General features: G+C 38.6%; 1 protein-coding gene and 1 pseudogene across 1 annotated transcript in view; one reads left to right on the forward strand and one right to left on the reverse strand.

Annotated features, from left to right (window-relative positions):
* Nucleotides 1-14,412, forward strand: part of Mrpl48 (mitochondrial ribosomal protein L48) — a 57,819-nt gene that overhangs the window by 3,439 nt on the left and 39,968 nt on the right. The window contains exons 2-3 of the mRNA XM_021243270.2: nt 8,802-8,854; nt 11,863-11,900. Of these exons, the coding sequence (XP_021098929.1) occupies nt 8,802-8,854; nt 11,863-11,900 (91 nt within the window). The remainder of the gene's footprint in view (nt 1-8,801; nt 8,855-11,862; nt 11,901-14,412) is intronic.
* On the reverse strand, nt 4,983-5,308 carry LOC147828041 (cytochrome b-c1 complex subunit 7 pseudogene; annotated as a pseudogene).

Raw genomic sequence — 14,412 nt, forward strand, 5'->3', positions numbered from 1 at the left:
TCTCAGTGAGTTTATTATTCATGTACAGGAAGGCTATTGATTTTTGAGTGTCTACTTGGTATCCAGCTACACTACTGAATTTAGTAATTAAATCTAGAAGTCTTTTGGTGGAGCCTTCTATGTAGAGTATCATGTCATCAACAAATAATGTTAATTTAACTTCTCCCTTTCCTATCCTTATTCCTTTTATTTCTTTCTCTTGTCTAATTGCTCTGGCTAATGTTTCCAGAACTATATTGAATAAGAGTGTGACAGTGGACATCCTTGTCTTGTTCCTCATTTTAGAGTGAAAGCTTTCAGTTTTTGTCCATTTAGTATGATGTTGGCTGTTGGTTTGTCATAGATGGCTTTTATCAAATTGAGATAAAGACCATCTATACCAATTTTCTGTAGGGTTTTTATCATGAATGGGTTTTGAACCTTGTCAAATGTTTTTTTAGGCACAAATGCTGAATTCCTGATCCTTGTTCTTATGGTGCCTTCTCACTTGGAGTGCCTCCCTCTTCTCACCATTTGTCAGAATGCTCCATCCTTCAGGGCTCAGCTCAGGTGTCATCTTTTCCATATAAAACTTTTCTGACCATTCTGGCTCAAGTGCCCATTTATTTTCTGAACTCCTAGCTAGTATTTCTTTTTCTTTTTCTTTTTAAAAGACAGTCTCACTATGAAGTTCAGGCTGGCCTTGAACTCACATAGATCCTCTTTCCTTACCCTCTTAAGTGCTGGGATTACAGGCATGTGCCACCATGCTACTGTCTTGTGATTGTCCTTGCCTGAGCATATCTTGAAATGTTAGTTAATACTTTACATTTATTAGGAAAGCCAGGAGATTTTTCTCAGATCTGGGTTCTATCTCTTGCTAGCTGTATAATGCTGGACAGGTTATTTAACTTCTCTGTGCTTTAGTTTCGCATCTATGGAAATGCTGCTGCTGATGTCCACCACATAGAATTTTTGTACACATTGTAGAGGATAGTATAAGTATGTGTGAGTACTTTATAAGGAGTGAATGATGATGCAAATAGTAAGAATATTGATGTTTTCTGGTTAATAAACTGCTATGATTTCCTTTGACTGTAATATTAGGAGATAATCTTGGCAGACACAACAGATGAGGAAACTCAAATCTAGTGATTATAAAACATGTGTTCCTGCCACATGGACCCATGTAAAGACAGACTTTGATAGTCAAGATAAACATGTTCAAAAGACTACAGCTAAAGGAAAAACTAGAAACAAAAACAATTTTTTGAAAGAACTTAGGAAAAGAAAACCTGGAGGTAATTATCATTGCCTTCAAATACTTGAGGGGCTACTGTAAAAAAATAAAAACTGAATTTATTCTTTGATACCAGAGTGGGGAAATACTGTAGGTTCAAACTATGAAGTTATAGGGAGATTGTTTTGGGTTTTCTAGGTGTGAGCACTTTCAGGTATCTATAAATGTTTCACCTCTAGAACAGAGAAGTATTTAAATTGCATGTGAATCATTATGAACACAGGGGCTAATGTTTGCCCAGTGTATGAGAAAGGTAATAGTAGTCACTGACTGAGGCCAGTGAGGAGAACTTGAAGCTCTTGGATTTTTTGTTTGTTTTGTTTTGGTTTGGTTTTTGAGAAAGGGTCTCACTATTTAATCCAGGCTAGACTTGAATTTGCTATACATCCCAGTCTATCCCAGAACTTATGATTCTCCCAGCCTTTCAAGTGCTGGGATTATAGGCATTTGCCACTATTGTTTTGGTTTTATGCATTACAGTTCTTTGTTGTTTTGTTTGTCTGTTTTAGATAGGATCTTGCTGTGTTGCCCAGACTGGCCTCAAACTCCTGGGCTCTAGCAATCCACCTACCTCAGCCTCCCAAGTAGCTTGACTGCAAGTATGTGTCACTGCACTTGGTTCAACTTGAAACTTCTGATGAATAAACCAAGGTAGAGACTGGTTTTTTCAAGGATGCCTAAGATGGAAATGACCTCCACTGCAGGAATTGGAATGTAGATGGAAGTTTTGTTCTTCTCAAGGAAGATCATTAAGAGCTATGATGTAATAGCAAAACCTGCTTTACAATATGAATATATGTTAGAGGAAAGAACCTCGATTTTGGTGTCAGCTAGAATACCACCACTTTTCAGCTATATGACCTTGGGCAGTGTGTATTAAGCATATTAATTCACTTTTCCTCACTATAAATGAGGGGAGAAATATACTTCACATTAATGGTTTTGAGGATTAAAGGTAGGATTATTGAGGCCATTATTATTGCCATATGAATTTCACTGGTATAAGCTGATATCACTTGTTATGGCTTATCTCTAGATGTACCCCCCAGAGCCTCATGCAGTCATAGGTGAGGCTTTTTGAAGGTGGCTGGATCTAGAGTGTGTTATAATTGGATTAGTCCACTGATCAGTTTAGCATAGTTCTGGATGTGGGTAATGGGAAGCCCTACCCTGAGTGTGGGTGGCACCAACCAATAGGCTTGTGGCTTGGATGGCATTCAGAGGGAAAGATGGAAGGCAGGCTGGCTGCTTCCTGCCTACCCTGCCGTGGACTGTTTCTCCTCTGCCATGCCACCCTGCTTTGGAGCCAGCCGACTATGGACTGGATCCTCTATAAATTGTGAGCTAAAATAAACCTTTCCTCCTTTAAGTTATGGCTGTCAGGTATTTTCAATGATGAGAAAATAACTAAGACATCACTATTTTAAGAAGTAGTATGACAGAAGCCACTGTGTTCTGTCTTGCATGGTGGCCTGCCTCATGCTGTAGGGTGTACTTCTCTTTCTACTTTTACTTGGCCCATTCTACTTTTACATGGCACTCACTCTGCAGAGTGCAGAGGCGGTTTCTTTTCCTTTTTTTTTTTTTTTTTGAGGTACCAGGGATTGAACTCAAGACCTTGTGCTTTTGAGGCAGGCACAGTGCCACTGAGCTAAATCCCTGACCCTTCTTTTCCTACTTTTAATAAAACTTTGCTACTGTTAAAAAAAAAAAAAAAAGTAAGATGACAGAATGGAAATCATAGGCTCTGGATTCAGGACGACCTTCAATTTTTCACATCCTATAACTTTAGGCTGTTGTTTGTTTGTTTGTTTGTTTTGAGGCAGGGTCTTGCTATGTAGTTCAGGCTGGCTTTGAACTCACTATTAAGTACAGGCTGGCCTCGAACTTTTTGCCATCCTTCTGCTTCAACCTCCCAAGTTCTGGGATTACAGGCATGCACCACCACACCCTGCTAATTTTAGGCAATTTATATAAACCTCTGCTTCTTCTTTCAGAAAATAGAGGTAAGCTAGGTATAATGGTACTGCCTATAATCCCAGCACTCTGGGAGTCTGAAGCAGGAGGATCACAAGGTCAAGCCCAGTTTGGGCAATTTAGCAAGACCTTGTCTCAAAATTTAAAAGGTGGAAGACAGAAGGGGGTGGACTGGGGATATAGTTCAGTATGAAGGCCCTGGGTTCAATCTCCAGTACTGCAGAAACAAAAACAAAAACAGGAAACAATCCAAACAAAAAAAAACCAAAACAGGCAGTTATCTTAATAATGCCTCTATTAGAGGATTGGGGTAAAGATTAATTTAAATTGGCCGGGGATTTAGCTCAGTGGTTTCTTGCCTGCTGCACAAGTGCAAGGACCCAAGTTCGATCCCCGGTACCAAAACAAAAAAAGATTAATTTAAATTGTATGGGTAAAGTACTTAGCACAAAGGATGTATGTACTCAATAGATGGTATTTTAAATAACATTAATAACAAATATGTTGGGGCTGGGGATTTAGCTCAGTGGTTTTGCCGCCTGCTGCGCAAGTGCAAGGACCCGAGTTTGATCCCGGGTACCAAAAAAAAAAACACAACACAAATATGTTAATATTTATAAAACAGCACAAATTTGCTTGCCTTAAAAGTTTCTGAACCACTGCAGTTATGAGCTACCCTAGGGTTTGGTGTTTAAAGGTCCTTTACACAGTATAGGTTTTGCCCTGTGACTTTGGTTCTTTGGTAGCTGTTCAGTCCTTTCTTTGTTCTTGGCTCCAGAGTTCATGGAACAAGTATTTTTGTAACTGACTATGGTAGCTGTGTCCTCATTTATTCACTCACTGGAGTTACTGTCCTCTTCCAGTTGCAGAGCCCTAGTTGCTCTTTATCTGATGATTAGGGGGAGGGAGTATTTGTGGATTCAGTCTTAAAATAGATTACTTTTGTCCCGATAAATAATGCCAAGCATTGCAGAGGAGAGGAAGCACATTTCCCAGTGCAGAAAGGAAGACTTCACACCATAATTTGAATGTCTTCCAGAAAGTTGTCAACCATTTAAGTCTGGCTTTTAGATAATTAAATCCTTAGCTATTGTAGAGACTCAGCAATCTGAAAAATTAAAATGAGAGAAAACAAGTCTCATCTAGATCTTTCTTCCTACCTAAATGCCACTTCTGTATGAAATGATTCATTTAAAAATAATTCCAGCACTCTGGGAAGGTGAGGCAGAAGGATTGCAAGTTCAAGTCCCAGCCAAGGCAAATTAGTGACATACTGTCTCAAAATAAAAAATAAAAAGAGTTGGGAGTGTAGCTCAGTGATAATAAAATGCCCCTGGGGTTCTGTCTCCAGTCTCTCTCACGCTCTCTCTCTCCCTCTCTCTCTCTCTCTCTCTCTCTCTCTCTCTCTATATATATATATAGGTACCGGGGATCAAATTTGGGTCCTTGCACTTGCGCAGCAGGTGGGGAAACCAATGAGCTAAATCCCCAGCCCTGTATATTCTTTTTTTGATTACTCAGACATTTATTTAAAGTAGGATATCTGAAGACTAAGTAATTCTTAAATTATGTTTCAGGCTTAATCAAGTTAATAATTTTTTTTGGTACCGGGGATTGAACTCAGGACGTTGCACTTATAAGGCAGGCGTGATGCCTCTGGGATAAATCCCCAGCCTTCATAAAAATATTTTGAAGACAGCTGCATCCACAGATTTCAACCATGTGATTACTTCTTTGCCCCTTCTCTTTCTTTTCTTTCTCGAATAACCTCTTTGAGATATGGTTCAAGGTATAATTTATCCTCCTCATATTTTGTCCACTGTTCTTTCGGCAAGATCTAAAGCTTCATGCTCAGGTCCAATGCCCTCTTAATGCAAAACATCCTATCATTATAAAGGTTCTCAGGAAGCCTTCTTATGGCTTCTTTTACATCTTCGTCTTCGTACATTGTATCATCACGCATTAAGCTCAGTCTATTGAATCCTGCAGCATTGTAATACCATTTTTGAATACCATCCAGCCACTTGCTACAACAGCAGGCCTGCCCACCATTTTGACCCGGATACACACACACACACACATACACATATATCTGTATATATAGATAGATAGATAGATATATACACTTTTTTTTTTTTTTGTACTGGGGATTGAACTTGGGACCTTGTGCTTCTGAGGCAGGTGGCGGCACCACTGAGCTAAATCCCCAGCCATATATATATATATATGCTAAGCTAAGTCCCTGGCCGTGTATTTTTTTTTTTTTTCAGTACTGGGGATCAAACTCAGGACCTTGTGCTTGCAAGGCAGGCAGGGTGCCACTGAGCTAAATCCTGAGCCCTAAATATATACATTCTTGAATATACCTATCTTTTTTACTCTGATTTATATTGTTAGTCATGGTTCACAGATCTTGGCCTTGGAGGGAACTTTGAGTCATGTACTATAACTTGAGGTATGTGGTCAGTGATTGGGGGAAGCCAGCCTGAGCTCTCCATGGTCTCCTATTTCTCTACTCTGTCTTTCACGCTGGTCAATAGTAGGGTAGGCATATTGCATGCATTCTTTACAAAGTATTTTGCTTTTTCAGATCATTTTTACACTTTGCCTTTCCTTCTGCCTATTCACATTCTTCCCAATATTTATGACCTCACATTCTCTGAGTTTTCCTAAGTTTGATGTTTCTTTTCCTGATTTCTTAAGTACCAGCTTTCCATTTATGTGAAGAAGGTGTAGAAGAGAGGAGAAATTATGGACTTGGAGTAAGAGAAACCCACAGTCTGTAGGTTTGATAGTAGATACGTGACTTTGGGTAAATTACTTAATCTCAACTTCTCCACTGCAAAATGGAAATTATAATATTTATCTTGTAAGGGTATTATGATTTAGAGACAGAGTAGGTAACCAGCAAAATAGAGATCAGTGTTTAATAAATGGTAGCAATGATTATCATTCATTTACTTTTTCTAATCATTTATCTACCAAAACCAAACTTTGCTTGTATATAATGTACCTGAGAGGAGGACTAGGACATGACCTTTGCCCCTGAGGATCTCTTAGGTTAGCATGGGGTCCTTGGGTGATGTTAAGAGTTTCAGTGATCAAAAATGAAGCCAGGCATGGTGGCACACACCTGTAATCCCAGCACTCAGGAGGCCAAGGTAGGAGGATTGCTGTGAGTTTGAGGCCAGCCTGGACTACATAGTGAGTCCAAGGCCAGCCTGAATTACAAAGTGAGACCCAGGGTCTAAAACAAAACAAAAAACCCAAAAGTGAGTTTCAGTGAGTCTCTGAAGTAGTATGCACACTTTTTGTACCTGCCTATATGTACACGTCTGGGAAAGGATTCATGTCTTTGAGCAGATTATTAGCAATGTCTCTAACACTAAAAAGCTAAGAATTTCTTCTGGCCATCTCCGTCTGTCCACCTTGATATCCTGCCAGGTGTGCTTGTTGTTCACAGTACTATTTTGACTTCATCATATAATACCTGTGGTATCACTTAGCTCTTTAATACAAGTGTATCATTTCACCACCCAAAAAGAAACTCTGTGCTCCTTAGCTGTACTTGGCTCCCTAGACCCTCCAGCCCTAGGCAACTGCTAATCTGTAGATTTGCTATTCTGAATATTTTATAGAAATGGAGTCATATAATGGTAGTTTGGTTTTTTGTGATTGGCTTAATTTAGTGGAGTATTTTTAAGGTTCATCCATGTTATGTTTTGTTTTTGTATTTCTTTTAAATTCAGCATAGTAGTTGGCACATAAGACTTTTTTTTTTTCTGGTGGCGGGGATTGAACTCGGGACCTTGCGCTTGTGAGGCAGGTGCCGGAACCACTGAGCTAAATCCCTGGACCCCCAAGACTTTTTAAAAATAAACAGTGTTGGCATGATTTCAGATTTACAGAAGAGTTGCAAAGATAATACAGAGTTCACATATACTCCTGTATCCCTATTATTAATAGTTTACCTTAGTATGGAATGTTTTTCATGATTAATGCACCAATATTAATGAACCAGTTTTGATATATATTAACTAAAGTCTATACTTTAAATTTGAATTTCCTTAGGCTTTTTAGGAGATCATATCCAGGGTCACTCTACCACTGAGCTACACCCCCGGCCCTTTTCTTTTCTTTTCTTTTCTTTAGTTTTTTTGAGACAAGGTCTTGCTATTTAGTTCAGTGAGGCCTTGAACTCACTATGTAGCCCAGGCTGGCCTTGAACTTGTGGTTGATCCTGCCTCAGCCTCCCAAGTGTTGGGCTTACAGGCGTGTACCACCATGACTGGCTATTCTCAGCCTTTTAAAATTTTTTACTTTGAGACAGAGTCTCGCTAATTTGCCCAGGCAAGACTTGAACATGCAATCCTCAGCTTCCCAAATTCTGGGAATTACAGGTGTATGCTGCTGAACTCAGCTCAGATTTCCTTAGTTTTCAGTCTCATGTCCTTTTTCTGTTCCAGGATTCCATCCCGGGTATTATATTACATTTAGTCATCATGTTTCCTTGGGCTCCCCTTGATAGTGATAATTTCTCAGATTTTCTTGTTTTTGCATATTAAGCTTTTCAGATACACATGTTGAAGGACTTGGGGCAGGAGTGGGGTGGAGGTATAGCTCAGTGGTAGAGAGCTTGCCCACAGTAACATGTACAAGGCCCTGGGTTTGATTCACACCGCTACAGAAACAAACATGTTGAAGGAATTTAAATTATTATCCCCACAGGAAATAGGCCTTTCTCTTTATGGCACCTTAAGGACAGACATTTAGTATTTATTATTTAATTTATAAAAAGACCTCCTGTATGTCAAACACTTCCTCAGTAAAGCTGTACTACTGATCTTTCAAGTGGGTGCTAACAGGGCAGAGTGAGATTAAATAACTAGGGGGTTGGTGGAAGCTGCCACTGCTGTGGCCTCTTCTCATTATTACTGTTTGTCAATATTGTTATTGTTGTTATTATTGAGATATACACTGTACTTTCTTTTTTTTTTTTTTGTACTGGGGATTGAACTCAGGACCTTGCACTTGCGAGGCAGGCGGCAGAACCACTGAGCTAAATCTCCGGCCCATACAGTGTACTGTAACAGAGGGATGCCTTTGGAATAAGACAGTCCACTTAGCTGGTTATTAGCTATGAGTTTTTTGGAATATCATCTCTCTGGAACTCAGTTGCCCCACTTATAAAATTGTCTTGCAGTATTTGAGAATTAAGGAGGATTTAAGAAAGTCCCTCTTATAATGCTGTATATGGCAGATGCATAGTAGTTGTTGATAAAAATTGGAAAGGGGAAACAGGATGAAATAGCAGTGTAGGAGGGGACTTCTTTATTTTCAGCATTTTCTTTAGCAGGCAGAATACTAAAGATGACCTTGGTTTGCTTGCATGTTTGGTTTTATTTGTAGGATAACTTCTTTGCTATATAAGAATCTTTGGGTACTTTTTGGTTAGTATATTATGGTTTTCCAGAATCTTTGAATAAAGGTGATTGGAGGTCTGTGAAAGGTTAACGTTGTTCTAACATAGCTGTTGCTGCTGTAGGTGCTGTGCCTGCGGAACAATACCATTTTAAAGGAAGCATTTTCATTCTTAAGGTAAGGATATTAACAAATGTAGCTAACAGTAGCATCATTAGAGCATTTTTATTTCTTCTTCTTGTCTACTTGTGTGTCTATTAAATATCTCAAGTTTTATCTGCCTGACATCTTGGTCCTTCCTTATTTTCAGTGAAAGGCAGTTCCATTTGACTAGTTGCTCAGGGCAAAATCCTTGGCGTTATCCTTGTAGACTGTTAGTCTACACTCTACACTCAGTTCCTCAAGAAAACACAGTGGCCTCACTTTTAAAATATACAGAGTCAAGCCTTTTCTTACTTCCAATTTTCAGCCTCATGTTTTCTGTTCTGCTAAGCCACTTGGGACCAGCTCTTTATTTTCTCATCACCTTTCCTATTGTCACTCTTCTTCCTAACTGATCTCCCTGGGTTGGTTTTGTCTTCTCTTCTTCACACTAAAATCAGATTGATTCTTTCAAAACAAAATAGGCTCACATCATTCCTCTGCTCAAAATTCTGCAATGGTATCCCTTTTTACTCAAAATAAAATCTATAATCCTTAACATAATACAAGAAATTATATAAACTGGTCTCATTTTATGCTCTTTACTCAGCTTTACCACACCAGCTTCTTCCCATCCCTGGATGATCTGAGCACTCTCCCGCCTTAGGATCTTTGCACATTCTTCCCTCAGATATCCATGTAGCTTGCTTCCCCTATTTTATTCAGGTTTATACCAAACTCTCATCTTATCAAGAGGTCTTCTCTAACAAAATCCCCAGCTCTGTCACCTTGCTTCATACAGTATTTCTTAGTGGCAGATATCACCTCCTGGGCTGGGCATGGTGGCACATGCCTGTAATCCCAGTTCTTGGGAGGCTCAAAGGCAGGAGGATTGAATTAAAAGCCATCCTGGGCTGTGTATTGACACCCTGTCTTAAAAACCAAACAAACAATAAAAGATTTTACCACTGGATCTCAATATTGACCCTCAAGGACTTGGTAAAACAAGTGCTAATACCTTAATTTTATATATAAATGACTGAGGTCCAGAGAGATTAATCTTGCTCTAAGATAGGTTAGAATTAAGGTTTTAAAAAAAAGAATTTAAAAAAGAAATGCAAAAAAAAAAAGAATTAAAGGTTAATCCCAAATTTATTTATTTATTTTGCTGTACTGAATATAGCGTGTACCCTCTATTGTTTTTTTCAGGATGCTCATGAAATACATTTGGTAGTTTATTTCTTTATTCAGCAAATATTCTTCAAGTTACAGGCACAGGATGTAAGATAATGAATTGCATATCTTCCTGGGCTACCTAGCACTCATGACTGGATCATTAGTCCTTCACATTTACTAAAGTCTTTCTCTTCTATTTTATTCTATTTTCCTATTACTAGTCAGTCAACTAGTATTTTCTTTTGTTTTTTTGATTTTTAGAGACAGAGTCTAACTGTATTTCAGGCTGGCCCCAATCTCATGGTGATCCTCCTGCCTCACCCTCTTGAGTGCTAGGATTGCAGGTGTGTGCCACTACGCCTGGAAGTCAACTACTATTTGATAACCACCTACTATGACACCATGCTAAGCATTTTACATTTTACCTCTAACTTTCACAGAACACTGCAGGACAAATATAAATATGATCATTTCTTAATAGAGAAAATTGACTCAGTTTAAGACAGATTTTCAGTCTCATGAGGTTGTACTATTGCATGTGTTTTAAAGATGAGATAACTGAGTTACAGTGATAGTAAACAACTTACCTGAGGTTACAGTTTGAAAAAGGCAGAGTCAGCATTCAATTTCAGATTTGCTTTTCTTAAGTTTGTACCACTGTTTAGTTTCAAAGTTTCTGAGGATGTGGAACTAAAATACTCCAATTGCCTAGTTAGCTGAACAGAGCCATATTATTCTTCTTGCTGCTGTCTGGCTTTTGTGTGAGTCTGGCTCTCACTGCTGCCCTTTTTTCTCTATTCTCCCTGAGTCTGTTCTATTACCAATGGAAGGCTTATACCCTTTTTTCTTCTGGGCTATGGCAAGAACTACCTCACTGGATCTCTTGCCTCAGCTTCGCCTCTTCCCATTCCATCACTCAGCTGCTGCCAGGCTTACCTTTTCAATATTTAAGCTTGATTAAATCACTCCTGTGCTTAAAATCTGCCAAATGTGTCCCCCTGCTCACACAGAGTAAAGAACAAACTTCTTAGCATGGCAGTTCTTCATGGTCAGCCACTGAATAGCTCTCCACTTTATCTTTTCACCCTTCCCTGCTAGTAAGTTCCACTGATATTCTGCTACTTGCTCTGTCCCAATTATACCTTTTCATCCCTCTGCCTCAAATGATTTTCTTGCAATGCTAACTAATTGAGAACAGGCCCTGCTTCTTTGCTTCTTCTTCTTCTTTTTTCTTTTTCCCAGTACTGGGAATCGAATGAACCCAGGATTTTGCTCACGCAAGACAGCTGTTGTACCACTAAGCTACATTGTTAGCTCACAGTTCCTCATTTTTAAAAACTCAATTCAAAGCTGGTGTGGTGGCATCTGCCTGTAATCCCAGCACTCTGGAGGCTGAGGCAGGAGACTCTCCATGAGGTCGAGGCCAGCCTGGACTACAAAATGAGTGCAAGGCAAGCCTGGATTACATAGCAAGACCCTGCCTTAAACACGCACACACACACACACACACACACACACGCAGTCACTTCACATAGTTCCTTTTCCCTGGTAGAAGTGAGGGACTTTCTTTTGTATCCTACTGAATCTTGTACATGTTCCTGTTCTGCATCAGTACTATATTGTGGCTTGTATTGGTTTACATATATTATTTCCCACTACATTATAGTTAGGGACATTTTGCTTTTATTTCCATCCTCAGGCCTACTACTTTGACATATAGTAGGTGCTTGATAATGTTTGTAGAAGGAAGAAGTAAGGAAATATATAGCATTGATATATCTTTAATGAGGAACCATACAAGTTTTAGTAACTTTGAAAATAAATGTAGATATCTAATTATATTCAATATACTTTCTCCCTCTCTTTAGATTCAGAACTTGGGGAGAGAATCCTATTTATTGTATAGGTAAGTGGTTATTTCCTGATATGGTCTTCTTGCTTTAAAGTGACTGTCTAGTACTCTATAATGGTTTTGTTGAGAAGGATGCCTAATAGATCTTTGAGAGGAGTGTCAAGGACCAAATTCTACCCCCTCACACAAGTTAGAACTATTGGTGAGAACATGAAATAATAGTTAAGAGCAAGAGACCTATAGTAAGTTTGATTTTTGATTCTACCATATACTTATTCTGTGATCTTTAACTACTTCTCTGTAGCTTGGTTTCCTCATTTAAAAAAAAAGTAGGGATAGAGGCAGGCATGGTGGCGCATGCATGTAATCCCAGTTCTCTTGGAGGCTGAGGCAAGAATATTGAAAGTTTGAGCCTAGGCTGGGCAACTTAGCGACTTAGCAAGATCCTGTCTCAAAATGAATAAAATTTTAAACAAGGGCTGGGGATGTATTTCAATACAAGGGGTCTGAGTTCAATACTAGTTCCATATATACACTAAAGTAAGAACATAATACTAGTACAAACTGCAATGAACTGTTTAAAGATTTAATGAGATAAAATGCATAAAATGCTTTTTAAGAGCAGCTATTATTATTATTACTAATACTGCTGTTATTTCAGACTTGTCTTTCAAGTCCACAATCCACCAGGTTAGGGCGTTTCTCACAATATTTTATCCAAAATGAAATGTCCATTCAATCTGATTAAATCAATCTCTGTGTCAACCCATTTACTTAACATTTTTGTTTTGTCTATCCTATGACAAATTTCAAAGCAGTTGTTAGGTTCTAAGACATCTGTCATGTGACTACAGAGCATCAGAAACAGAGAAATAAGTAAGGAGAACTAACACTGACTCAGTGACTACTATGTGCAAGGCAGTATTCAAGACCTTTATATATGTTAATTATTTTAGAGAATGGCAGCAGTGTATAGGGAATAACTATTGCTGCTAGACCCCAAACCCAACATCTCAAAATATAGGCTTTTTTTTTTTGGTACTGGGGATCGAACTCGGAACCTTGTACTTTTGAGGCACACAGCAGAACCACTGAGCTAAATCCCCGGCCCAGCCTTCTTTTTATTAATCATTCTCAAACATACGTTGTAGCAGGGTGTGTATTAAATGTTGGGGATACAAAATTAAGAGGATATAGTATTTACCATTTAAAAGTTTACCGAATTCTAAGAAATAATTTTGCTCCTAAGAATAATACAATGAACACAGAATCTATACATACCACTTAGATTCTTTTGTTGACATTTTGTGATGTTGGTTTTCCTTATTAGACTTCATATTTAAATGCTCTCATATGCATTTCTAGAGATAAGGACATTCTCTATGTTGTGTTAAAGAGACAAACCATGATCTCACTTTAAAAAGTTGATAATATAAAAAAAAAGTTAATAATAAGCTGGGCATGGTGGCACACATGTGTAACCCCAGCTATTTGAGAAGCTGAGACACGAGGATTGCGAGTTTGAGGCCAGCCCTGGGCAATATAGCAAGACCCCATCTCAAAAAGAAGGAAGAAAGAAAGAGAGGGGGGAAAGAAGGAAGAAAAGAAAAGAAGAGGGAGGGAAAGAGGGAGGGAGGGAGGAAGAGAGGGCAAGCTGGGAATGTAGCTCAGTGGTAGAGTACTTGCCTAGAATGCATAAGACCCTAATTTCAGTCCCCAGTACATACTGCCGAAAGAGAGAAAGAAAGAAAGAAAGAAAGAAAGAAAGTAAGTTAGTTAGTTAACAATGACCCAATATAATCTAAAATTCTATTTATTTTCTCACTTGTCCCCAGAATGTCTTTTATGGGTTTTTTGTTTGTTTGGTTGGTTTTTTGGTTTTTTCTTCCAGTATTGGGGATTGAACCAAGGGCCTTCATACTGAGCTGTATCCTCAACCCTCTTTATTTTTTCTTTTGAAACAGTGTCACTAAATTACCTAAGCTGGGCTCAGATGTGAGATCCTCCTGCTTTAGCCTCCCAGAGTGCCAAGATTACGGGAATCACCACCACACCCAGATTGTTTTTAACTAAAAGCAAATGAAAGATTCACACTCTGCATTTTGCTATTTTATTTGTCAGCATTAATGTAGAAGAATTCTACCACTCCCCCCCCCACACAACTGAGTTCTCTTTGATGGGGTCAGTCTATTTGTTTTAAAGAATGCCCTCCTTTCTGGTATGTTTTGTGTATTTTATTGTGGTGTAGCATAACATGTTCTTCTATCTTATTCCTATAAATTATAAGTTAGATCTAAAGGTTTGACTAAATTCAAGTTAAGTGGTTTTAGCAAGAAAACTTCATAGCTGGGGGTGAAGGAAGGGCAAGGGAAGGGGAAAAAAAATAAGAACCAAGAGACTCATGTAATGGTACAAGATCCCAATGATGAATGTAACTGTATTGTATACCGAAAATGTACCAATAAACTTAATGGGGAAAAAAAAAAAAAAGAAAACTTCATAGCTGATTCTCTGAATTTCATATTGCATCCTATCAGGAGATTTTAAAACACTAAGAATATATGAT

The sequence above is a fragment of the Heterocephalus glaber genome, unplaced genomic scaffold, assembly GCF_053883595.1.
Source record: "Heterocephalus glaber isolate CG9 unplaced genomic scaffold, H.glaber_assembly_v1.0 deba00001428, whole genome shotgun sequence".
Taxonomy (NCBI): Eukaryota; Metazoa; Chordata; class Mammalia; order Rodentia; family Bathyergidae; genus Heterocephalus; species Heterocephalus glaber.